Source organism: Populus trichocarpa, chromosome 10, assembly GCF_000002775.5.
Source record: "Populus trichocarpa isolate Nisqually-1 chromosome 10, P.trichocarpa_v4.1, whole genome shotgun sequence".
Lineage (NCBI taxonomy): Eukaryota > Viridiplantae > Streptophyta > Magnoliopsida > Malpighiales > Salicaceae > Populus > Populus trichocarpa.
The window spans coordinates 170,072-196,462 of record NC_037294.2 but is presented as its reverse complement, the minus strand read 5'-3'; the positions used below and the strand labels follow the sequence as shown (position 1 = coordinate 196,462).

General features: G+C 33.2%; 2 protein-coding genes across 6 annotated transcripts; one reads left to right on the top strand and one right to left on the bottom strand.

The window, feature by feature from the left end:
- The first annotated feature begins 8,609 nt into the window (after positions 1-8,609).
- On the top strand, positions 8,610-12,755 carry LOC7496480 (probable receptor-like protein kinase At5g18500). The gene is made up of 8 exons (XM_002315428.4): positions 8,610-9,007; positions 9,464-10,113; positions 10,216-10,320; positions 10,786-10,908; positions 10,992-11,162; positions 11,370-11,499; positions 11,799-12,011; positions 12,213-12,755. The coding sequence occupies exons 2-8, from the start codon at positions 9,485-9,487 to the stop codon at positions 12,258-12,260; spliced, it is 1,419 nt and encodes a 472-aa protein (XP_002315464.2). The 5' UTR covers positions 8,610-9,007; positions 9,464-9,484; the 3' UTR covers positions 12,261-12,755.
- Positions 12,756-15,183: 2,428 nt separating this feature from the next.
- On the bottom strand, positions 15,184-18,482 carry LOC7477196 (receptor-like cytoplasmic kinase 1). Of its 5 annotated transcripts, none has more exons than XM_024609724.2 (9): positions 18,162-18,482; positions 17,870-18,057; positions 17,339-17,451; positions 16,777-17,042; positions 16,554-16,680; positions 16,046-16,322; positions 15,767-15,899; positions 15,566-15,652; positions 15,184-15,475 (listed from the first exon to the last, which is right to left on the bottom strand). In XM_024609724.2, exons 3-9 carry the CDS (start codon positions 17,421-17,423, stop codon positions 15,350-15,352), a joined length of 1,101 nt encoding a protein of 366 aa, XP_024465492.2. In that variant the 5' UTR covers positions 17,424-17,451; positions 17,870-18,057; positions 18,162-18,482; the 3' UTR covers positions 15,184-15,349. The 5 variants fall into 5 exon arrangements, with proteins under 5 accessions (XP_024465492.2, XP_024465495.2, XP_024465491.2 ...); XM_024609727.2 differs by having other exon boundaries at positions 16,777-17,027; positions 18,162-18,478; XM_024609723.2 differs by lacking the exon at positions 17,870-18,057 and having other exon boundaries at positions 18,162-18,481.
- Between the last annotated feature and the right edge of the window lie 7,909 nt (positions 18,483-26,391).

Here is a 26,391-nt window from a genome sequence, read left to right as displayed (position 1 = left end):
AAATTAATGATACGAGACTCCACCTTACAAGCAAAGAATAATACATAAATGATAACAATAAGGGTGGTAGATTAACCGGTCAAATTCTAGGTCTGCTTTTTAGAGATCACTAGTTCGAGTCTTACAAACCTCAGGGTCACTAGAGGCTTACACGGTCGTTAACTTCAGGGCCCGTGAGATTAGTTAAGGTGCGTACAAGCTGGTCCGAATACCCATGTTAATAAAAAAATAAAAAAATAAAATGTTTGATTGCACTGGAATCAATCTTCTAACTTCTGAACTTGATTTTTCACCGCTCTTTCTCTTCTTTTTTTTTTTTACCAAAGATAGAAATGACAATATATTGTAAACTGCAAGCACAACAAGGATTTTATTAGTGATGATGTTTCAAAATCTAATATATTTATGAATGATGTTTTTTGGTGTTTGACCAACGAGTAATCAAAGTTTATGAAATTAATGGTTGGTGATAGAAAATTTAATTCCTACAAAACAATTTTTTTTTGGTCGGGTTTAGGTACCCTCAAATGATGAAATCAGTAATTTCTAGTAAGGTATTACAATAAATAAGAGAATGAATTTAAAATTCTAAGAACAAAAATATTTGTTATTGTGTTTTGTATGATAAATGTTATGAGAATTAAAATACGAATACTTAAAGAATAGAAGTTGTGAACCCTTTATCTAAGTGATATGCATATCTCATGAACTTTGTCATATTGCTTGAATGAAAGAGTTGAAGTGTCATTTTCTCCTGATATTATTAATGAGAGATATATATTTTTTACACAATATTAATGAATAATAGACATCTCTTGCATAATATTAATATAATAGTTTAAAAGAGGCATTTAAAATACTAAAGAAAATATGTGGAAATAAGGGATAAATCTCAATAATGGATGGATGAACGAGTGACATCTATAAAGAGAGAGAAACAAAAGGTGCAAGATGAATAGACCCAATAAAAGAATTAGAACTTTACATGGAGGCCAAGTGCAAATTAACAAGTTGTTGAATAAGAGATGTTATGGTACAAAAGTGACTACACAGAGGAAGAGAAAAAAGAGCCATATATATATATATATATATATATTAACATTAACACATATACTAAACTGTGTGGGGGGAATCACTGTTCCCCCACACACATTTCACTGTGGATTACAACAGTAATCCACAGTGATTTTTCCCCACTTCTTTTTTTTTTTAACTTTTCCCTTTTACTTTTCCCTTTTTTTTTGTTTTTTTTTCAAATTTTTTTTTTTCAAAATTACTTTTTTTTTTCAACTTTCCTAATTTTTTTTTCATTTATTTTTTCTTTTGTTTTTTTCAAAATTATTTTTGTTGATTTTACTTTTTAAATATTGACCTGGTTAAAATTTTTGCTTTGTAATTTTTTTCTTGAAAATACTGTGGATTGTTGCGATGTTTTTCCACATAGTTTTTCTATTTTATTTCTTTATTTTAAAAAATTATATTTTTTGATTTTTTTTTAATATGAAGCTGATTGAGAATTTAGTTTTGTAATTTTTTTTTAAAACATTGTTTATTGCTACAGTGTTTCTCTGCATGATTTTTTTTATGATTTTCTCTAAAATTATCTTTTTTTATTTTATTTTTTAATATTGAGCTGGTTAAAAATTACAGTTACAATATGTGAGGAAAACACTTTAACTTTCCTCGAAAATTACTGTTGGTTGCTACAGTGTTTTTTCCCACATGGTTTTTTTCTGTTTTCGTTATGTTTTTCCCTAAAATTATCTTTGTCAATTTTATTTTTTAAATATTAAGCTGGTTAAGAATTGTAATTACAAGTAAATACAAGTTTTTCCTCAAAAAACACTATGGATTGATACAGTTTTTCCTCACATAGTTTTTTTCCAGTTTCTTTTGTGTTTTCTTTTTTTGTAATATTTTTTTCCAAAATCATTTTCGTCGATTTTATTTTTTTAAATATTGAGTTGGTTAAAATTTAACTTTGTAATAAAGCTTAATCATGTGGGGAAAGTATTGTAGCTTTGCTCATAAAACATTGTGGATTGCTATAGTGTCTCTCCGCATAGTTTTTTTTGTTATAATTTTTTTCAAATTATCTTTTTCAATTTTATTTTTTTGATATTGAGTTGTTTGTGAATTACAATTACAAGTCATTACAAATAAGGCTAAATCATGTGGGGAAGCACTGTAGCTTTCATCACAAAACACTGTGAATTGCTACAGTGTTTCTAACATGATTTTTTCCCCTTTTTTTGGTGTTTGTTTTTTTTTTCCTAAAATTATCTATGTTGATTTTTTTTTAATATTGAGCCGATTAAGAATTTAGCTTTGTTATTTTTTTTATTTAAAACACTGTGAATTGTTGTAGTGTTTTTCCATGTGATTTTTTTATGATTTTTTCCAAAATTATCTTTGTTGATTTTTTTTTAATATTGAGTTGATTAAGAATTATAATTACAATAAAGTTAAATCATATGAGAAAAGCGTTGTAGTTTTTATCACAAAACACTGTAGATTGCTATAATATTTCTCTAAATAGTTTTTTAGTTTATTTTATTGGGAAAAACGCTGTAATTTTCCTCACAAAACATTGTCAATTACTGCAACATCTTTTCTCATGGGTTTTTTTCCTTCCAAAATTATCTTTGTTGGTTTTTTTTTAATATTAAGTTGGTAGAGAATTTAGCTTTGTATTTTTTTTTTTTGCTTTTTATTAACTCAAAAGCTAAATCATGTGGCGAAATCACTGTATCTTTCCTCACAAAACACTGTAGATTGCTACAAATCATTTTATTTAGTCTCTAAGTTTTTGATCACCAGCACAACTTCTTTTTCCGTCATGAAATATTTGCTCCATCATACCTTTAATTTCTATTACTTATTTAGCGCTGGTTCACAATTATAACACTATCAAGTGTATTTGTTTTATAAGCCCGCGGCAGTGCGCGGGCAAGTAATCTCGTGTATATATATATAAAAGAGATAAAAAAAAATGGTCAAGGAGTTACGAATAAAAAAAAGGCAAGAACCTGATGGAGAGTTAACCAAGTACAAAGGTTGTCTGGAGAGCCAGATCTTGAAAGATCGTAGAGAAATATAAGTTAGAGTTTCCTTCCTTCTTTTCTAATTTGTTCTAGCACTCAGGCAGCGTGCGTATTTTGACATCAAGCATAAAAACGTGCGTGGTTGAAAAAATGAGGATAAAGAAATAAAATAAATTAATATTTAGGATAGTTTTGAAGTAAAACTTTGTACTTTCAAGACATAAAATATACGAGAAACATGTTTTTCTTATCCTAGTAAAAACTCAGGTAAAAAATCTGTTAAATTTTTTTATTTAAAATAATATTACTTTGATTTTTTTTAAAATAAATTGGATTGACCCTCCTACCCGAATCTTAATCCTTATCTTAGGAATTATAATAATAATAATAATAATAATAATTACATTAACATATTAGTTCAATAATTTTTTAATTAAGAGTTTTTTACGTGAATATTTTTAGGAATAAAAAATAATAAATATTATCTTATGAGATATATCCTGTATACACTCTTTATTTTTAAAATATAAAAACTTATTTTAAATTACTTCACACATAAATTTATTTTAATGTTTTTATTTTTATCTATTTAATGAAACACGTTTGTATGTGTTTTAGAGTGTGTTTGATATTGCGGTAGCTGTTGTGGTTGTGGTTTGAAAAAAGTTGTTTTATAAAAAATACTTTTAATTGAGGTTGGTTTGAAAAAATAAGTGTTTGGTTAAAACTGTGGTTGAAATTGAGGTTGAATAAAAAGTAATTTAATGTGTTTGGTTAAGAATGCTTTTAAAATTAAAGTTATAAAATAATTTTAAAATATATATATATATTAAAATTGATGGTTTTTAATTTAAATGTTGTAGATTTAACTATTGTTATTACTTCATGAAATAAATAATACTTTATATAAAATATTTTTTATTATGTTATTAAACCATCTACAATTCCATTACGTACAAAATTCATTCGACAAGAATTACAGTTTCTATTATTTTTTGAGCGTGTAATAAAATTAGATAAAATATTATCAGGAATAAAATTGATTTGATATTACAGTGCAAGTGAATTTAATTCACTCTACACTAGTTTTTCGGGAAAAAAAAATATTATTTACATGACAATACGAGTAAATTTAATTCATTCTAAACTAGTTTTTTTTTTTTAAAATACAAAAACTAAACACACTGAACAGTGCAATTCACTTGCACTGTTTGCGTGCACAGTGCAATTCACTTGCACTGTTCACGCAACAGTGCAAGTGATTTGCACTGTTTGCGCGCACAGTGCAAGTGAATTGCACTGTGCATGTAAACACAGAATTTTGCAAAGCAGCTATTATCTACTTTGTAAAATTCACGTCCAAAAACATGAAATTAAATAGAACCTATTAAAATTAAATTGCATTTTTAGTGGAACAATGTTTGCTGTGGTTGCTTCAAACGCAGAAGCAACCACGCAATCAAACTGCGTATTAATCTTTTCTTTTCTATCCTGAAATATCCACCAAATCTCTAGCGTGTGGGACACAGTGGCTAGAGAGAATGCTAGTAAAAAAGAAAAAGAAAAGGAAAAGGAAAAAGAAATTCTTGACATCTATCTAGCGTGTATAGCACGCACACATTTAGCATCTTGTCAGTGCCTAGGTCCTTAAAGTTGACTTTGATCCAACGCCTCGGTTTTAGATCACAATGGGCCAGCAGGCTTCATTTCGTTTTCGGATTTAAACCGTCTCCAACACAAGGTATTTATATTTACATGACCAAGAAAAGAAGGAGCTTTCTTGCCTATGAATGGCAATAAATAAACATGGATGGATTTTTTTTTAGTACGTTTATATATTTACAGCTGAAATCAAAATCGAAATTAGTATTTATATTGATAAAAAAAGGAGATATTTGAGTCTGAATTATCGGATTTTCAATACCCATTAATTATTTACATACTATTAATTATTAAATATATATGGAGTATATGTGCATGTATTAATATATATTTCAAATATGTCAATATATGTATATTCAATAAAAAGAGTGTGTAAATAATTTACCTATATATATATCTAATGTATTTTTGGATTGGATTAGGCAATACTTTTACTTAATTTATTCATCATGCATCTAATTATAGATAAAATTTATGAATTAATATTCACGTGACACTTGCCTCGTATACTTATTTTTATAGGGCGATCGATTGGATGGATCATGCAGGCATCAAGTTTCAAGCTGGGAAGACATCACATCACATCTTTAGCCATGCTTCAAAGGCACTGATTTATTTTTTTTCACAGGTCATGAACACGAGCGAATGGACAACATTGAATATATATTGAATCTTGGGCCTTAAGTTTCTCATACCAATATTATTCCTGTCTCCACCATACACTGATCTGCGCCTCCAAAATGTTGATCTCTCTAGCCCTAAATTAATCAGCAAGGTGCGTGTATACGATACATGTTGTCGTTTGTGTTGGGAGAGCTGATCAATACATGATCGAGACACCTTGATGCAACCACCTAACCGCTGCCTAAGCTACGAATGAAACATTTGACATATATATATATATATATATATATATATAATGTTAGTTTCAACCACCCTTATGACATTAATGGTTAGAGCTAGGTACTGCAGAATATATAAAACCTTACACAAATGCATTAATTAGCTATATATGATCATAAAAGTTGTAGTGTACGTAGCACACCAGCATCATAAGAACATTAATTCTTCTCTGTATAATAATAATAATAGGGCTAGCTAGCCAACTACCATATATATAAACCAGCCAAGAAAGATGAAAATTATGTCCTATATATATATGATCGATTTAAAGCAAACCATTGGCTTGTAAGCGCTGGAGAATTCAACGTCAAGAGATTCTTGTTTTGTTATTGTTATTGTTTTTGTTCCGTAAGATACTTGGAAGCAAATCTATGCTGGTGGCTCGTAATTATCCGGTTCAAGCCTATGTTGTTTGAGAGACAAGTTGCGAATTGCTGACCGTGTCTAGTGCGTGCATGAGAACCCCCCTGGGTTATTTTATTTGGAATCGCTTAGAGTTAATTTGGGTCCCATTTACTCTCACATTTGACCTAGCTAGCTAGCTAGCTAGCTAGGATGATCACTTGATTAATTGGGTCGACATGGAGGAATCTATATATCTGCAGTGGGTTGAGGCGGACGAGGTTTCTTTATATAGTACTGTTACTACAACACAAGACAATGCTTTGCATGCAGCACTCTTGTTTTTATAAGTCTTTGTTCATATATATATATATATTGCTACTAACAATTAAGGCTTAATTCCAGATTTCATTCCATTTGTTTTATATATATATATATAGAGAGAGAGAGAGAGAGAGAGAAAATGGAACCAATTAATCTGCAGAAGGTCATTAAATGCTGGTGATCACAATACATACATGTATATATATATATATTGCAATTAAAATCTTGATTTTTAGTGGCAAGATGTTACATGTCATTTTCAAACTTGGAATAATGCACCCAGCAGCACCCAAGTATGACGACATTAATGTATATTAACAGCAAGAACACAGCTTTTAATATTTTCTCCATCTTGGAGCGACCGACGACCGAGGAGCTAGGCACATCTTCATTCTCTTTCTAGAGATGTTGATTTTGGTATACTGTGATCCATCTCGGAAAGCATCCAAAGTCAAGACTTACAATTAGCAAGCTGGCAATTAGAAACACAAGATCAATATCGATCTGGTTTTAATTTGATGATCTATCAGTAGTCCATGTCAGTTTTACCCCCATCGAGAAGATCTAGCTAGTCATAGGATTCGAATCCTCACGCACCACATATATATTTTAGTGATCAATCTTTCTTCTCCTTAATCAATCTAACTTTTAACCTTTAAAGTAGGGTTTACGACAAATAATATAACGCAAAGCTAGCTCTAATCCTTGCTCCATTTTTTTCCTTTTTGGCGGGGCCTGCTGGGGAATGGATTCTGCGTCCAAATTAAAGCAAATAAGTCCTCTTCTTTTGTTTTAAAAATGAACGTGCCACGCTAGTATTCTTGTATTGGTAATTAATTAATAATACTAGAAAACAACAAGTAATTCACATGCATGTGAAGCAACCCGAGGAGGAGCTACCTATAGGGCTTAATTTAGGATCTGGCTTCCACGCGGTAATTCAACCTGGACCCATCTCATCAGCATGCAGCTAGCTTAATCAACGTTGATGAATCCAAATATTGATCACCACCACTTGCTCCTCTTCTGGGGTAGATAAATAATTAATACCATTGATTTTCCACCGTAAATATTATTAATTTTTGGAGTTTAGCATTTCTATTCAGGTGCAATCCATGTTGCCAAATGATGATATCTTAGGATATCTCTGACAAATCTGCAAGAGTTAAATAAATAAATGTGCAAGGGGCCGGGATCATAAAATGGCACAAAATCAATGTGGGCATTGTGCGTTTGCTTTCCCTTTCAGTCATCTACCCTTAGCAGCTCCCCCGTCCATACCACCGTGATTATTCCCTCACACCTTCCATATCAGAGGCAGAGGGACAGGAGATTTCATTATAACAGCAAGCAATCATGCTGATTAATAATAATAGTTTAGTAGGCACTATTGAAATTCTGACAAATCTGCAAAAACTTTATGAGTTGTCTTGTGGGGACTACCCTACCTGATTCTTCCTTCCATTTTTCACCCCTAAACCAGCATTTCCTTCTCCTTTCTTAAAAAAAAAAAGTACTTTCATTACTGTTTCAGGATAAAAATACAACGGCATGTTCTTAATAAATCCACCATGGAAGCAAAACATCACCCACCGCAGCAGCGCAAAAAACAAGCGAATTGAGCCTAACTAGAATCAACCTCGTAAAACAAGGTTATTTTGGTCATACAAAAGACCATTGTAGATTGCAAGTATGGTGTCCAGTCTGTTTCGTTGACTAACACCACCACAAAACCTCCCTGTTTTCAAGCCATTCAGATTTGAAACGACAAAAGAAGAAAAACTTATGAATTCCCCTAACCAATGTGCAAGGAAAGATATGATATTTGCTTCTTCTTCTTCTTCTTCTTTTTTAATCTGTTCATCTTGACCTTTATCCTTTTCACTGATTCACGCTCCAATCACGCTGATTGCTCTCTCGTGTAATCATAATCTCATCCCATCTTCCTTTTATATATATATATATATATACTGGCTTGAAATGGCAAGTGGGTTTCTCCTCTATTATGATTTAGGATTTTAATTCAAGACAACTTAGGTTAAGATAAAGAATTTGTTCTTATATATTAATCGTATATTTAAAAATAAATACTGTATTTCTTTTTTTTTAAAATAAATACTGTATTTCTCTTAACATCTATACATGTCTAGAAGGTATTTTCCTTGCTGTCCGAATCAATCCCTTCACAACGTTGAACATATAATATCAAAGGAACATTAACCTAGACAGAAACCAGATTTTAAAAGCGCACACACACACAAAAAAAAAAAAAACTACATTAAAAATTATACTCTAGTTAAGTTTCTGTTTAATTGTCACCTTCAAGGTCTTATTAAGAAATTCAAGAAATAATAATAAAAAAAAGATCTGAAGAAGCTGCAAAGAAAGCTTCAAACTTCTAAAATTGATGCTTCTATGACACTACAACGATATATAAAGAGAGAGAGACATGTAAGAAGGAAAAACATGTAATGTAAAGCATGCCCTTCCTCATTACCTACCACTGACAACTCCACATCCTCTTACACATTAGGCAACACCCCGGAATTGGAATACCCTACTTCTTTTTAGAGATTTTTAAAATGTGGGTGGCTTTAGCGAATGCCAATTGCCTTATTTCCATCTGGGTTTTTGATTTAAAGAGGAAAGTTTAGAGCTTTATTGCTTACCCCTTTTATTGCCTGCTATTGCAAGGAAGTCGTGCCGGGATAAGGCAGGTTTTGTACAATCAGGTTTGTGATTTCAGAAAGAGAGATGATTTTTTTTTATTGGATATCTTGTTACCTAGAACTTTGAAGTGTTTCTTTCCTTTTCAATTATGATTTGATGCAACTTTGAATAATAAATAAAACGTGCTTGTGTTTATGGTGTTCTGTTTTCTCCTCTTATCCCCCTGCCGACATGCCATATCTCCCCCCACTAGAGTAAATGAAAGGTGCTTGTATATGAGTATCTTGCTTGTTCCTTTTATTTTTATCTTTTGCTAGTTGTTGAGGGTTTATGTGGCATTTCTGTTCTATATGAAAGGAAGGTCTTTGTTTTTATTTGTTGATGCGAAAGTTGGATTGCAACATCTGCAAGTGCAGTCTGCTAATTCTTTAGTAGTGAAATGCTGGACGCGTGTTTGAATTGTTGAATACATGGATTTTGTGGTGTTTAAATTGTTTACCTTCCCACCTTGTTTGCAGGCTTGTTGGTATCAAAACAAAATGGCTTCTGATCTTAAGAATAGCCTAACCAAGGAATACGTTGGCATGGAGTTGTGGGTGATAATTGTCGTCTGTCTGGGACTGGTTTGTGTATTTGTCCTGGTTGTTTCACTGTGGCTATCGTTTAGAAAGAAATCGAGAAGAGAAAATAACATGCCTCCTGTTAGCTATATGCCTAAAGTTTCAGAGGAGATTAAAGAGATTGGTGTTGATCAAAATTCAGCAAATAATGATGGTTTCCCCAGCCTTCATGACAAGTTCGGTGATAAAGAAGAAGCAGATAAAGTATTGATCCAACTAGAAAATGGTGATGATAGCAGCCAATCAGGCTCCTTTAATCATGTCGAGAAAGTAGGTGTTGGGTCTCAATCAGGAGAAGAGGGGGGCACCAAGGTAGCTTCTGTCCACAGGCCTTCTTCACATCCTTTGACCGCACCTTCACCTCTGTCTGGCCTGCCTGAATTTTCACAGTTGGGATGGGGGCATTGGTTTACCCTCAGAGATCTGCAAGTTGCAACAAACCGATTTTCCAAGGATAACATTATTGGCGATGGTGGATATGGAGTTGTCTATCAGGGTCATATGATTAATGGGACTCCTGTGGCTGTTAAGAAGCTCCTTAACAATCCGTAAGTTGGGGACAAGTTTGTTTTATAATCCTATAAATTTTTCACTGGACTATTTTGCAGAGTGGAAGTTAGTTCGATGGTCTCTTAATGTTTCTCTTACAGAGGACAAGCTGATAAAGATTTTAGAGTTGAAGTGGAGGCTATTGGTCATGTACGTCATAAAAACCTTGTTCGACTTCTGGGGTATTGCATGGAAGGAACCCAGAGGTATCATATCCTTTCCTGTTTTCTCTTTTATTTGGGAAAAAAAGTAGTTTTTTTTTAGCTAGATTTCTTTGTAGAAATTTGAGGATAAGATTCCGAAAGTCACAGAAATGCCTCTAGTTTAATGTTTTATTAGAAGTATAATGTAGTATACTTCTGGATAATTAAAATTTGTCTTGTGAATTATTTTTGAAAAATGAAATTAATTTATGAATTAGATTATTGTATTTACAATTTTACAGAAAAAATCTGTACTATACTGCTTTGTGATCTTGGTGGTTGCCAATGGTTCTTTGTATATAAAACTACAGAAAATATGTAATGACATCCCAGTTACATGTCTAGTCTCAAGTTCATCAAATTGCTTATAAATATCTTGCAATTGATGATCCAGAATTTGCTTGCTCTTATCAGTTGTGTTTAAAAAGAACAACACCTTTTGCATGATCATAGATGCATGAATTTCAGGATGTTGGTATATGAGTATGTCAACAACGGCAATTTAGAGCAATGGCTCCGTGGAGGTATGCGTCAACATGGATATCTTACGTGGGAGGCTCGCATGAAAATTCTCCTTGGCACTGCTAAGGCGTAAGTTCATTTTCACATTATTCTGAGTTGTTTGCATTAATGTTGCATTCTGTTTCTTTCTCATTCCCAATTGCGTGTTCCAGGCTGGCTTACTTGCATGAGGCCATTGAGCCAAAAGTGGTGCATCGAGACATAAAATCAAGCAACATATTGATCGATGACAACTTCGATGCTAAGATATCTGATTTTGGTCTGGCCAAATTGCTGGGTGCTGGGAAAAGTCATATTACTACTAGAGTAATGGGTACCTTTGGGTGAGTGCTTTCTTTCAATCAGCTGCATGCAAATTAGTGGCATGCCAGTTCAATCTTCTTTTCTGTTGGCCTTTGTATCCAAGTTTGATTGTATTATTAAAGCTCCTCTGCCATTGATAGAAAATAATCTTTCCTTAGGGTTTTCTTCTATATTAATATTTTTCCTTTTATATGGTAAGATTAATGTCCTAATCAATGACTGTTCAGTTATGTTGCTCCGGAATATGCCAACTCTGGCCTTTTGAATGAGAAAAGTGATGTTTATAGCTTTGGGGTCGTGCTTTTGGAAGCAATTACAGGGAGAGATCCAGTGGATTATGATCGCCCTGAGAATGAGGTATACAATAAATGTTCCCTTTCCAGAAAGTAATCGAATTCCACTTAAAAGCAGCAAGCCCCTTGCTTTGGAGCAGTAATTGGCATGTTTTAATCTCTAGAATTTAAAATTATATTAGCTTTTCTTTAGTATTGTCAATGCTGGGGGTGTTGAGGCATGAATCCGGGGGTGTAAATTAGAAGCTCTATTCATTCCATCATGCAGTCTTCTTTGCTCCTTTTTTATGTGGATTTCACTGTCCTATGAAACATAAAATGGAATCAATGTTCATAATTCTCTTGAAATTATTCTTCTTTCAGGTAAATCTGGTGGAATGGTTGAAAATGATGGTTGCAGGAAGGCGCTCAGAAGAGGTGGTAGACCCCATGATAGAGAATAGACCAGCAACAAGTGCCCTTAAACGGGCTCTTCTAACTGCTTTAAGATGTGTTGATCCAGATGCTGAAAAAAGACCAAAGATGAGTCAAGTAGTTCGCATGCTTGAATCAGAGGAGTATCCTATACCTAGACAGGTTTGATTCTGAAATCATCTTTAGAATTCAAACTAAGTTGGTCACTTGGCCTCCACCTAGCGTTGTTATATGGATTGCTTAGAAGAATTTTAAACACAGCATCTGTTTTTGGTTCTGTGCAATATGGAATGTCTTACATCTATGTTGAGTTAGTATCTGTAAGATTAACCTGAAAATGTCTTCTGGATGGGGACAATTCAGGATCGGAGGCGCTGGAGAAGCCATGCAGGGGAGGGTGAGACAGCCTAATTCTGACACTGATAGGAGTTATAATGCAGGTTCAAAGTCAGACGGGAGAAGGAACAACAAAGCATAGACTTGGGGACCGTTTATAGAAGCTGAGCGCATGCGTAAGGGCAATGCTTACATTCTTTCGACCTTAGAAAGTATTGAGCCTGCCTAAAAGTTGAGAATGAGGGCAGGGAGCTGTAGCGAGCAATTGAGGCTGGTTGCTTCGCATATCTCTGTGTCAATTTTTCCGCATCTATTATAGATGTTGTAGAGAATTAGTCGGTGTCTCCAAGTTGCCTTCGTGGTAGAACACCCTTGTCAGGAGTGGTGTGTAGTGTGTACAGATCTTGAGATTTTTGGTTTTATTTTTTATTTTGTTTTTTCATTTTCACTATATTTCTTCTGGGTCATAGTAATATCGGTTTAGTTCAAAGGATTACTGCAGAATTTTCCTTGATGGAAAGGCTAGAAAAAGGGATAAGAAAGATTGAAAGGGAATTTGATTTTTGAATACCTAATGGCTGCCATCTACATCGTCTACCTTTCTGTCTATTAAATGACAGCTCTCTATCTATTGAAGAGGAGAATTATTTTTAAACAAGGAATCATGTAAAATGAAGCTCACTTGAGCAAGACACCCTGTATTTCGCGTTCGCGGGTGAACTGAAGTTGGTCAGAGAGATCCTCAACAACCTTCTTTTGATTAATAAGCTTTGATTAATGTGGTCTGACGATCCAGTTCATCTCTGTTTCAGTTGCTAAATGAGGCAGTTGATGACTTCTTGTCAGCTACAAGAAAGAATTCTTCGAGGTTTAGACAAAGCATATTCGTGGAGATGAACTAAAAAAACCATTCATTTAAATGAGCAAATATTCAATGATTCTGTCTTAGCACCCCTCAATCAACTGCAACTTTGGTTGGGGATGATGAAAGAAGGGGAAATCAGTATCCGAAAATAACATCAGCTAATTCTCTTCCATATTGAACAGTCGGACCTCGAGTTGGTTTGATGCTGTCACATTCAAGTTGTGGTCTTGAGCGAGCAGGAACTGTGTGGCCTTGAGATATGAGGGTCTTGGCAGAAGATATTTGGGTTTGCTTTTGTGTTTTAATTGTGGTGGAGGAGAATTGGAGGCAGACAAAGAGAGGGTTGTGGTGGTCAGCGCGAGTTTGGGAGTGAAAATGAGGTCTGTAAATCTCTCAATAAAACCAGTAACTTCAGATTTTCCATTTTCATTATCTTCAGCCAAGTTACAGTTGTACCAATCAGGAGAACCATTCAATAATCCGCACGTTCGTTCTTGTAGGATTTAACTAAAATGCGTTCAGTTCTATATCTCCATGAATAGTCTAGCATGCAGGGAACACCTTAAATTCTGCAGCTAATCCAGCAGTAAATGCACTGAAGCACAAGATGAGCTTTTCTAGAGACCTGAGAAAGAAAATATTGGCCTGATCACAGTCATGATACAAGGATAGTAGAAGGGAGTAGGCTTTGAAGGAGAGGCTAATTGGATTAGCTTCCTTAGAACCAGGAAACAAAAAACTGGGGTTGCTAGATGGACCTGATTCAACGTTTATTCAAATCTCTGGGGAGCAGGACTCAGAAGATGGAGATAGAACAGGAGCTATTCTTTGATAGAGAGCAGAAATGAAACTAATGGTACTAGATATTTTTTACAAAGGTAAAGAATATTATGGTTTGAAAATCTTTCACATGCTCAGATCTTTGCCTGTTGTACTGCTCCCATCTCTTGTGTCTAGTATATGCAGGCCACTTTCATGTGCCAACAGGAATTGGTGGCAGGAAAAAGTTTTGTGAGCAGATCATGAATGTGGTAGGTAACCTCAATACCTGTACAACATTGAACAAGTATTGAAAAGAAAAGGTGATAGTGGAAGGCTATAGGATTACAATATTGGTTGCATGTCTATGAAGCGAAGTCCAGTGTTTTTGGTACTGTGATAACTTTTATGGTTATGATTTGAAAAAAGTTGTTTTATAAAAATTATTTTTAGTTAAAATTGGTTTGGTATTTATATATGTTTGGTTAAAACTGTGGTTGAAATTGAGGTTGAACAAAAAATAATTTAATGTGTGTTTGGATAAGAGGTAGCTTGTGTTTTTTTTGAGTAAAAAACATGTTTTTTTAGTTTTGAAGGTGTGGTTTGTGCTTAAAAGGTGTTGTATCTTTGAAAAAAAACCATCACACCTTCAAGCCAAGTATTTGGTTAATAATGTTTTTTAAATTGAAGTTATAAAATAACTAAAAAATATATATATTAATATTGATGGTTTTTAATTTAAATATTATAAATTTAACTACTGTTTTTACATCATGAAATAAAAATAATATTTTATATAAAATATTTTGTATTGTTCCATTAAAGTATCTACAATTCCATCACTATAATTTCCATTGTTCTTTTAGGGTGCAACAAAATCAGGTAAAATATCATCATTAACAAAATTAGGATTACAATCAAATTTTGTAAATGCTACGCCATCATGCGATCTCCTTCTAATTTATATAGTGTCATTGAATAATATTAAACACTAATTTTTCAAATAAAATACAATTAAAAATAAAAAATATCAGAATTTTTACTGTTCACCTTGACACACTTTTGTGTGCAGAGTTTAATTCACTCTGCAGTTCACTTTGATGCAAAATGCTTCTGCAAAAAATTGGAATCCCGCATGATCATTTTGCCACATGACAGACTTTAATTGCAGGACCACCTAATTTCTCCCCTCTACTCCCAACCACTTTCACACGCTCTCTAAATTAAACTCTGCACAGACGTTATTTTTAGCTTTAAGAAGATAAGCGGTGTAGAACGCTGGTAGCTTTAGCAAATCCTGCAGTATGAACTCATTTTTTAGTGGGACTCAACTCTAAATCAGAGTATCAGACATTAACTTCTTTAACCAAACAGTTATAAATTGTGGTTGGGCAAAACGCAGCATCAACCACGATATCAAATTGACACTAAAAGATGGAGTAAACGCTATCGATTACACAGTACAGCCGTTCCACAGCTGCAATTTCCAACAAAATACTCTATAAAAGAAGATTTTGAGGTCAAGGCGAATTCACAACGCTTAGTGTTTCACTGGGTCGGGAACAGATTGATATTTCAGAAGAGGCTGAAGAGCTGTCACTACTATGCTCATATTGGGTCGAAAATCAGCTTCGTATTGCACACATAAGGCAGCAACAGCAGAAAACTGTTTACAGCACATAACGAAAATCTATTAAACATTCCACAAGCAAATGATGCAAATTAAAAAATCCAGAATATTACAGAAGTTATATACCTTAGCAGCTGCTCTATGATGGAATTTCCCATCTAATTTAGGATCAATGCATTGCTTCACCTTATCTTCACTCAGCTTCGGTGTGGCCTAATGCAACACAGAATTGTTCCAGTGATCAGCTATAACGATGCTTGCAAATCTACCAACCCAGAAAATTGAAGCACAAGAGCAGTAAAAATCAGAACCAGATAAGGGTGTTACCCATGTCACAAGGCTCTGCTGTCCTCGTGGTAGTGTATGATCAACAGGTTTACGGCCAGTTAAGAGTTCCAGCAGGATGACGCCAAAGCTGTAAATATTACTCTTTGTACTAAGCTGTCCAGTCATTGTATACCTGGCATTAAACAGGCAAGTTTCAGCATGGTTAACAATCTCAACATTAAGAGAGGGCTCACCACAAAGATTTTCCATTTTATCACTGTGATGGGTTGGGTACCAAAGCAAAGCCTACGGTTCATAAATACGAGAACAGAGGCTTACTCTGGAGCATGATAACCGAAGTTTCCAAGAACACGAGTGGAATAAAGACGTGCAGCCATGTCAGAGGCTTGATTTGACAAATCGAAATCAGCAATCTTAGCAACTTCATCATCAAAAACTAGCACATTGCTTGATTTAATGTCAAGGTTGTGGATAATATGACGCCCTGCCTTTTCATGGAGATATTCCAGTCCTCTTGCTGCTCCAACTGCAATTTTCACTCTTTGTGCCCATGATAGAGGAGGACCTGGCTCTGTTCCTTTAGCACCTTTCTTTCCTGTATAACCCAAATTGAAGAACATTTTTGTATTACCAAAGAGATGAAAATTACTGATCAAATAATTCCATCCCAAAGATTTGACTTTGGATGAGTTACTTCCTACTTTCCATGGAATATACACACTGCAATATCCCAGGTTACTCCAAGCTAATCATTCACAGAAGATTTAAGATGTTCATAAGCAGCTTTCTGAATAGGAAACAGGAATAATGCCATGGTATTGTTTACCATGTAGAATATCATGAAGGGATCCTTGAGAAGCATGTTCATATGCAAGGACACGGAGAGGGCCATCAACGCAGTAACCAACGAGCTCAAGAACATGTGCATGTTTTAATCTTGAGACCATAGAGACCTACAAAGGCATGTGCCAAGGGATGAAATCTTATTCAGGAAGCCGCAATACTATATAGCATAGTTGAACACAATCACTTCTGTGCATATGCCTAACCTGCGCTAGAAATTCTTGGTCTGATTGCTTGCTTGAATCCAGCTTTTTGATAGCTGCTGCTTGACCACTTTTCAGAACAGCATAGTAAACTCTTCCAGAAGAACCCTCGCCAATTACAGCACCAGTACTAAAATAACCAGTCATTTCCTTGAGTTCATCCACTGAAATGGCAGGGACAGCTATAGGTTGAATGTTTACAGTCTGCACATTATTTGATACAGGCTCCTTCACGCGATTAGCAGCAGTATTGTCTGCATACGAAACAGCTATTCAAATTTCAACTTATATCATTAAAACTAGAACCCATGGAAGATGGAAAAGAGAGAAATTAGGAAGGAAAGGATTGGCACGATGCCAATACGTGCATGATATGCCTGTATTGGATAACATTTAGATCCAAACTTGTCAAAATCTTGGTGCTAATAACTTGATAAAAAAGCTAAGCATGCTGATAAATGGAAAATGTGAATCGTGCAATATATATGATCAGCATCTCTCCACAGTTTCGGCAAAGAGCAAAAAAATGAGTGAAAAATAAGGTAGTTAGGGATCATGGATTTACTTGATGTGTGGTTTGGCACAAAAGGTCCAGTTTTGGATGCTTTATGGATATCATCATCCTTGCAACAGCCGAAGCAACTCGTCATTCTCTCTTCAAAGATGCCCCCTGGTCACCTGAAAAACAAATTGAGCTTGCATATGTAGGGGGGTATGTCCTTGAAAGATGTAACTAGGCTAATATCATTGCCATAGATTTGTAGGACTAGAAAGCAATTAAGATGGTGCTACTAGTGCTTCAATTCCAATTGGATGATGCTCTGTGTATTCAAAATAATGTTCAACATTGGCTGCATCAATCTAATTAACTTTCACATTCAAAATTGAAGTGTCAAATTTCAGGGCAATATAAAATTACATTTTATATTCCTCATTTCTACTTCTCAGGATGATGCATCATGCAGGAATCAATTGAAAGATTATTAGCCTAAAGTCTAGTCCACTGGTTTTGTTGCATAGAGGCAGCAACTGCACATTCTTTGTATTTTTTCCCTCAAGAAGCTTCATTGATCAAAAGGAACAAGAAGGAACTTACCCTGATAAAACAAAAGAAGCAAGAATCCAAGATAGGAGTACAAGAAAAATAATCAGAGAAGTAGCCACTGATTACATGGAACAGAAAAACTAGGATCATCGACAAACTGCAAATTCCTTGAATGATCAATCAATTCAAATAACGAAGAAATGTCAAAAGGAGAAAGATGAAGAAACAAGAACAAAACCCTGCAGAAATCCAGGAAGGATCATCATCATCATCTGTGTACGTAATTTTGATATTCACTTCCTTACAGACAAGCAAACACAAGTACAAAGAGAGAGAGATTCACCTTTTTGATGATAAGATGAACACTTGTCACGGACGTTTACCTCGGCCAAATCCTCTGCTTCCTCGTTCTTCAAACAAATTCAGTATAAATCTTCCAACAACTTTGTCCTTGTATATTTATCATGTAGCAGAAATACAGGCGGCGGTTTTTTGTTTCTTTCTAGAGACTAAAATAATAGCAATAAAAAATAAAAATACTAAGGAAAAGAACGGAACAATTGTTTTAAGATTACATGGTTTTGTGGTAGTTAGTCTGTCCTTTGTACTTCTTTTGACCCAGAGAGAGAGAGAGAGAGAGAGAGAGGTCTTTTGGCTACTGAGAGTCTTTGTCGTTGCGTGTTTCCCCCTATCAATCCTCCAACTGCCAATATTTATTTATTGTTTTGACATTTCATAATAAACTGCCAATCTGCCCTCGTAAAGTTTTCTTGAGTTTTCGAGGATCAAATTCCATGAATCAATGCTGAAATTTGTTTGAATCATTTGTATTCAGATTAATGTATCTTTTCTGTTTGAATCCAAAATAACAGTGATAGAAGGCAAATCATCCATCGATCCTCGCATTCTTTATATTGCTTGAGAGAGAATAAAAGAGTAGAAAAGGGAAAACTTTCTTATCCCTCATTACTTTTAACATGATTAGTCTTCGTTTTAAAAAACGTTGAATGGGTCTCAGTTCATGTTGAGAACATTCTCTTGTTCGATAGACTCTAGTCCCCACTGCTGTTGAATAGATAGAGTACAATATCAGTGTTGACCACGCCATTTCTCATGCGAGTCAATTAGTTATGGTGTGTGAAGAAGCATAGAAGAGCAAAGAGTTCTAGACAGGCTGCATGGATGCATCTTTTGCAGATCGACAACGGGTTGAGAAGGAAGAAGAGCGGATTGAGAAGGAAGAAATCCATAGCAAATTTTTGCAGCTGAAGCTGCTCGCGAAGTCCTGTGTTTTCCAATTTTACTTTGTATAGGAGAATACGATTTATATTATAAGAGCATATCTCACGACCATATCGAGCGAGTCAACCAAGATAATTGCATCACACTCAGCTTATCATCTCATGTCAATTTGAAATATTAATGATTTTGAGGAAAAAGCAACCACATCGCTATATCATCATGACAAGATGCGAAGAAGATCGATGAATCATACAAATAACAGCTGCTATTTTTGACTGTTTGTTTTTTATTTTAAAAATATTTTAAAAAAATATTAATACTTTAAATTAATATGTTTTTAGTGTTTTTATATCATTTTAATATGCTCTCACAATAAATTTTGTTATTAAAACATGATTAATGAATATTTAAGCACAAATTAAAACAAATTTGGATATCCACATCTAAGTCGGGATACCCATGACACGCAGTATTAATTTCTTCTTGTTATCCAACCTAGAAGTATTAATTTACTTCTTGTTCTTGTGCATTCTAAACACAATAATTTCATACATGCTAAAGATCTATGGAATTTCAATTGGATAGTTGGTATAAAAAAATTCTTTTCCGGAAGTTTTCTATAATTCTTATGCTAAATATGTTTTGTTTTAATGAATTGTGAATGTAAAATGTTTTATTGAGAGATATGCAATTTAAAATAAAAATAGTATTTTTGAAAGAAAGTTTTTTTTTTGTTGTTTTTTAATGAAAGGGAACCGATTCGTTTAATATAAAAAATATATCTCGCGTGTAAGTCACAATTCCAAATATTAAATGTGTGAGGGTAAAAAAAAGTGGGGAATTCAAAATTAATTGCAAAATGATCTTCCAAAAATTAAAAATTTATTAAAAATCAGTTGAATACAGTGTTTGGCAAGACGCAAATAAAATGTTTTATCAAAGCTATTTTAACCATGATATTAAATCAAAACAAGTTATCGTTCATCAACTCAAAACCGATCAACACCAAACATCTACATAAAATTTATTAATTTCACCTTCTTCGTTCAAATTCCATACTAATTCAAATAAATCAATATACACCCAAACATAAATCATGAACCAATATTTAATGTCTAAAAAGCAATCACAACCCAAAAAATAAACTCACAATTCAACACAAATTATCGAACCAAAAACACTCATGAATTCAAGTCAAACAATATCCAAACAGTCCAAAAATATACACAATTTGTCCCAAATTTCACAATTTATAGCAATTTATCCAAAAAAAATTTGAGTTTATAAATCGATCTTCCGTGGCATTTGAAATGTCCAAGATATACTAAAGTCGACACTGGAAGACCAATTGAATAGTGATGGCGCATTGATCCACGTATCGTCGTGGGTTAAACCAAGAAACAGGTGGATCTGAAACATCTTTTTTATCTCTTTCTTATTGCACTACGGTGGCTCTCACCAAATACCTATAAGAGAGAATCAACACAAGTAGTTCGCTTTCATCTCTTTTTTTTTCTTATTCACATATTTGTTTCTCGGATTTTCTTTTCTCCTTTCTGGTTATTTCAACAATTAACAGGGGGAAAGGTGTGATGGAAGGAGATAGGTCCTACTAGTAATAGTGGGAAGGGCTGGTTGGGTCAACAACAACATCGAGTTTGTGGCCTGTTGATTTTGACTTTTGGTGGTTTGGTTTGGTTAGGGGGAAATATAGATGGGTCATGATTTATTTTGGGTTTGAGTGATTTGGTTTGGTTGAAAATGAGGAGAAGGTTGAGGATCACAGACCCCAAGCTGTGACTGGGTATAGCTGAGTGTTCAACAACCACTAGGAAAAGAGAGGTTGTGGTTTTCAATGGTAAGGACCATCTTGTCATTATTGTCTTAAGAAAAAAATGACGGGGAAAAGGTGGTTGATTATTAACTGTTTGTTGGGAAAATGAAAAAAAAGTCACGGTGAGAGGGAACTGTTGGTAGTTGAAAGATGAAGGGGATACTAATAATTTGTGTGTCTTTGACAGTGAAATTAGGGTTGTTCGCGACTATAGGTATGACTGTCAGTTGTGGTTCTTTTTCTTAATGGTGGAAGAGGAAAGAGATTGGTTGTTGTTACTTATTTTTAGGTCCCAACACAAAAAAAGATGATGAAAAAAAAACAATGACCAGAAAGAAAGAGAATTAGGGAGAGAAAGAAAAAAAGAGGAAAGAAGGGAAAGAAAAACATAGGAGAACTGGAAAAAATGAACAGAGAATAGGGAAAAAGAAAAGGAAAAAAAAACAAAGAGGGAAAAAGAAACAAAACAGAAGAGAAAGAGAGAAGAGAAAAGAGAAAAACAAAGAAAGAAAAAGAAGAAGTCTGTGTCTCTGCACAGAGAAAAAGAAGAACTGCAACTACTGCCACTATTCCTCCCCATCGTCAATGACAGCACCACCACCACCAAGTCAGCCTCTCTTTCTCCTTCTCCTTCTTCTTTTTCTTCGCCCAACCATCTTCATTGTTCAAGCTAAATGAACAATGGAGAGCCATTGTTCCTGGGCCAGACCAGTGTCGACCTAGACCAAAATGTGTGGGTTGGGCCTGGCCCAGTTCCCCTAGAATAAAGTATGTTGGGTTGAAGTTAGCCCAACTCTTGTTTTGGGCCGATATCGGCCTAACCCATTGGGCCAATCTCAGCCCAGTTTCTTTTGGGTCGAATATCGGCCTAACTAGGATGGGCTCAACCCATATAATTGGGTCGGGCACATCCCTGTTGTGTGTGTATATATATATATATATATATAATTTCAAAAAAAACCTTCCAAAAAATCTGTGATGTAAAGATACAAATCCGGTATTAAAATACCTGATTTTCTCCAAAATATTAAAAAGAATTATATAGAATAACAAAAAAAAAAATGTCTTGTTTTCATGTATATAGTCAAGTCTCTCAAGCTTATAAGAAATTTTCATATCATATTTTCATACAACAAAAAATTCAAAAAAATATCTATTAGGATGCATTTTGAGCTTTAATAACCAGTTTATTAAAGCCATGAAAATTAGGTCAATATTTCAAAAATACAAAAAAAAATTATTTTATTTTCTTTTAATATCAAGGATTACGAACTTATACATATGACATATTTATAATATTAAATAAGAGTTAGTTCTTCTTTTCTTCGACATTAGAATGGTTAGGTTTTACTCGATAAGATAAGAATCTCCTTACCGAAAAGAACTTTTCTTAAACCTTAGACAAACCAACTATTAGAAAACACGACAATACCTTAGTTTATATCAAACAATTAAACAATGCAGCTTACCTTAGGTATGATGTAATTTTGGTGTTAATACCTTCTCTTTATGCAACCAGTCCTCGTGCCCGATCTCTAAGACCAATTAGGGTTTCTAGTGATCAAAATATTAGGTGGCGACTCTTATTCTCTCTTTCCACGGATAAAAGACAAGAAATCATTGTCTTCTTTATTTCTCGAGTTCCAGATCCTAGAGAGGACACTAGTCGTGACGTCGCACATGTGCGACACTCGTAATGGTGGAAGCTGAGAGGGAAGGGTAAAGAGTTGCTGGGTCTTTTTGTTTTTCTTTATTTTTGGTCTGAGTGAGGACCAGTGATTGTGGTGGTTTTGGGTTTTAGAGGAGGTCGATGTGGAGGCACACAACGGGTGTCCTTTTTTGTATGGCGACTAACGGGAGGCATACCGTGGTGTGAAAACAGTTATCTTTGTTGAGAGTTAGGGCAGATAAAGAGAGCTCACGATGACTTTTATTATTCAGGTGGTTGCTGGTTGTTTTGGGTGGAGTGATGGGCTAATATTGGCCGGCGACTGGGTTTTGTTGGTTTCAGGCTAAGAAAAATAAGGAGAAGGCTGTTGTAGTTAGGGTTGGGAGATGATGTTGCAGTGCTCATCTCCTTCCCCTCTAGCTATCTGGGTTAGAGTTTTATAAGAGAAATGAGAAGGTTTTATGGCTCATGGGTTGATAGGATCTTGACTCTTGATGTTGAGGAATATATCTCAGTCATTCATTAAATCTAGCTCTGCAACTGATAAGGGAGGATGCATGGATGTTTTTGTAGGCAGAACAATATTGAGTAGTGTTTTTGGAAGAGAATTTGTAAGTGTTTTTAATGCAATAAAAGCTTGAATTTTTAGCTTAGAATGAAGTAAAAATATCATAGTATAGGTTGACATAAGATTTGTATGGTATGGTGAAGCTATAAGGGGAAAATTAAGGTTGAAAGGTGGGCAATTGGACATCATTTTTCTTTTATTTCAAGGGAAGAAAACAATGAATAGAGAAATTATAGTATTTTTTATTTTGATCCTTGAAGCTTTGGCACTTTGCAATGGAACCCAATCAACCCTAATCTTTTGGATTCCTTGTAATTTCACCCTTAGCCTTTTTCAATTGGACCCTTAAGTTTTAGTGTTTTTTACAAAGTGGTCATTGGTTTTGAATTTCTTTAGTGTAATCCTCAATTGAACTTCATACTTCAAATTTCTTTCAATTAAACTTCTAATTGCACTAATTTAGCTTTTCAAAGTTTTGATTGTGTTCCTAATATTTCAATCTTTGCAAATTGATCTAAAGTAGGCCTTTAAACTTGATTTTTCTTCAATTGAGTCCTTGGTTGAATCCATAAAAACCATTAGAAGTTTAATTAAGTCCTTGAACTTAATTAATTCTTCTAATTTTTGCCCAATTGACTTTCAAACTTAATTCTTCTTCAATTAAGTCTTTAAATAAGTTAATTAAACATGTTAAAAGTTTAATGAAGTCCTTAGACTTAATTAATTCTTTAAATTTTGGTCAAGTTTGGATTTCAACCTCAATTTCCTTCATTTCTTCATCCTATCTTGTCAAAACATCTCAATTTGGCTATTCTTCTAGTGTTTTGGTCTTTTACAGCTCAAAAGTTTATATCCTCGTATCCTGAAAATAATTTTGAATTTTATATTTTTTGTTTTTTGGGATTTTTTAATAAAAAAAGAAAAATATACACTTTTTGCAAAAAAAATAATTAGAAAATCCAAAATTGAATTATGGCAACCTCGATGCAAAGTGTAATTTATGAAAGTGCAGAGGGAAAGTGAAATCTACATCAAACTATAAGAGTTTTATGTAACTATCCCTTATTATTTTAAATAATTTATGATTTTTTTTATTTCATCTTCTTTAACTTTTTTATTTGTTAGATTTGATACTCGTTTTTTTATTACTATTTATTTTTTTAAATAATTTATAAAATTAGATTTTGTTTGTCAATTACATCCTCCTTCAATTTTTTTATTTGTCAGTTTTGGTCTTTATTTTTCTAATAAACTTGAAAAAAATAAAACATTAATAAGTTATTTTCTAACTCACTTTCTATAACATAAAAAAATAATAAAAAATATTTTCTAACTCATTTTACAGACACTATTAAATATTAAAAAGTAATTAACTTTTCAATAATTAACTTTTCATAAAAAACTATTTTTTTTAAAAAAAAACCTCCTTTTTTAGGACAAGCAAATACTAAAATAAGAATGTAATACGTTTCTAAAATGTAATACATTTCTAATTTTTCATACTATGTACATTATCAAATGAATTGTCAATATAAAATGTTTTTTAAAAGTTGCATATTATTTATATTATTATGTTATGAATGTAAACAAAATCAAACATCACTATTTTCAAGGCCTCGTTTGTTTGGCGGAAAGAGATTTCCTGAAAATTATTTTCCAGACTTTCTTATATTTATTTGCCATTAAAAAAATTGGTTAACATAAATATTTTCTAGTTAAAGAAAAATTTAGTTTGGTTTTTAGAAAAGTGTTTTCCTTCTATTTTGGGCGGAAAACACTTTCTAGAAGTTGTGAAAAATTTAGAAATATCATATTATTTACTGATTATAACAAATTTGACCCTCCAACTTTTGATTGCTATATATTTTGTTTTGAATCTTTTTTTCTTTCAATTTCACTCCTTATAATTTGATTTTTATATTAATTTTGATTCTCATTTTTATGATTGTTATTTACTTTTCTTTTATTATTTACTGATTTTTATATTAACTTTTGATTGCTATATAATTCACTTTCTATAAATTTATTTTTTAATAAAATTACTTAAAAAAAAATTGCTTTTCAGCAAACAAACGGAGCCTAAGTTTTAAAATTTAAAACTGTATTATAGAAATAAGAAAGAAGATATATGATATTTATGCATATATTTTTGTGTTCTAGAGGTAAGCTTAGTAGTATTAATTCATTTTGTACTCTATAAACATGTAAAGAAGAAAGTTTATTTGATTAAGAAATATTTTTTTGACAATCCAATTTCTACTGAGCTGCAATTTATCCATTCAAGGCCCCGTTTGTTTGCTGGAAAGTAGTTTCCTTTTGGAAAGTGAATTCCGGGAAAGTGAATTCCGGGAAAGTATTTTCCGATGTTTGGTAGTATAATGGAAAATAAGTTGGAAAACACTTTCCAGTGTTTGGTTATGTCATGAAAAATGAGCTGGAAAATAACTTATTAATGTTTTATTTTTCTCAAGTTTATTAAAATAATGAGGAACAAATCTTACAAATTAAAAAGTTGAATGAGAATGAAATTGAAAAAAAATATAATTTCATAAATTATCTCAAATAAAATAAATAATAATCAAAATAATAGAGATCAAATCTAAAAAAATTAAAAAAAAATAAAAGGTGAAGAAATTAAAATAATAATAATTAACATTTCATAAATTATTTCAAATAAAATAAGTAACAATCAAAAGAATGAGGATCAAATTTGATAGATAAAAAATTTCAATAAAAAAATGATAAGGAAAAAGCAAATAGCAATTATAAAAATAAGGACCAAAATTAATATAAAAATTAAATTTTAAGAGATGAAATTGAAAAATAAATATTCAAAACAAATTATATATAGCAATCAAAAGTTTGAGGATCAAATTTGATATAATCAGCAAATAATGACATTTCTAAATTTTTCACAACCTCCGGAAAGTGTTTTCCACCCAAATTTTCCAGGAAAACACTTTCCTGAAAACCAAGCCAAATTTTCCTTTGACTGGAAAGTGTTTTCCGTTGACCAACTTTTCTAATGGCAAACAAACACAGGAAAGTTTGGAAAGTGGTTTTCCGGAAACCACTTTCCGGAAAACAAACACAGCCAAAAGGGAAAACACTTTTCTGAAAACCAAACCAAATTTTTCTTTGACTGGAAAGCGTTTTCCGTTGACCGAAAAGTGTTTCCGTTGACTGGAAAGTGTTTTCCGTTGACCGGAAAGTGTTTTCCGTTGACCAACTTTCCTAATGGCAAACAAACACAGGAAAGT

Coding starts and splice junctions, on each gene's coding strand:
- LOC7496480 (XM_002315428.4), top strand. CDS start 9,485: ATGGCTTCTGATCTTAAGAATAGCCTAACCAAGGAATACGTTGGCATG. Junction 10,321..10,785: donor TGCATGGAAGGAACCCAGAG/GTATCATATCCT, acceptor CATGAATTTCAG/GATGTTGGTATATGAGTATG. Junction 10,909..10,991: donor CTCCTTGGCACTGCTAAGGC/GTAAGTTCATTT, acceptor TGCGTGTTCCAG/GCTGGCTTACTTGCATGAGG.
- LOC7477196 (XM_024609724.2), bottom strand. CDS start 17,423: ATGACGAGTTGCTTCGGCTGTTGCAAGGATGATGATATCCATAAAGCA. Junction 17,043..17,338: donor TGTGCCAAACCACACATCAA/GTAAATCCATGA, acceptor AAATTTGAATAG/CTGTTTCGTATGCAGACAAT. Junction 16,681..16,776: donor ACCAAGAATTTCTAGCGCAG/GTTAGGCATATG, acceptor ATGCCTTTGTAG/GTCTCTATGGTCTCAAGATT.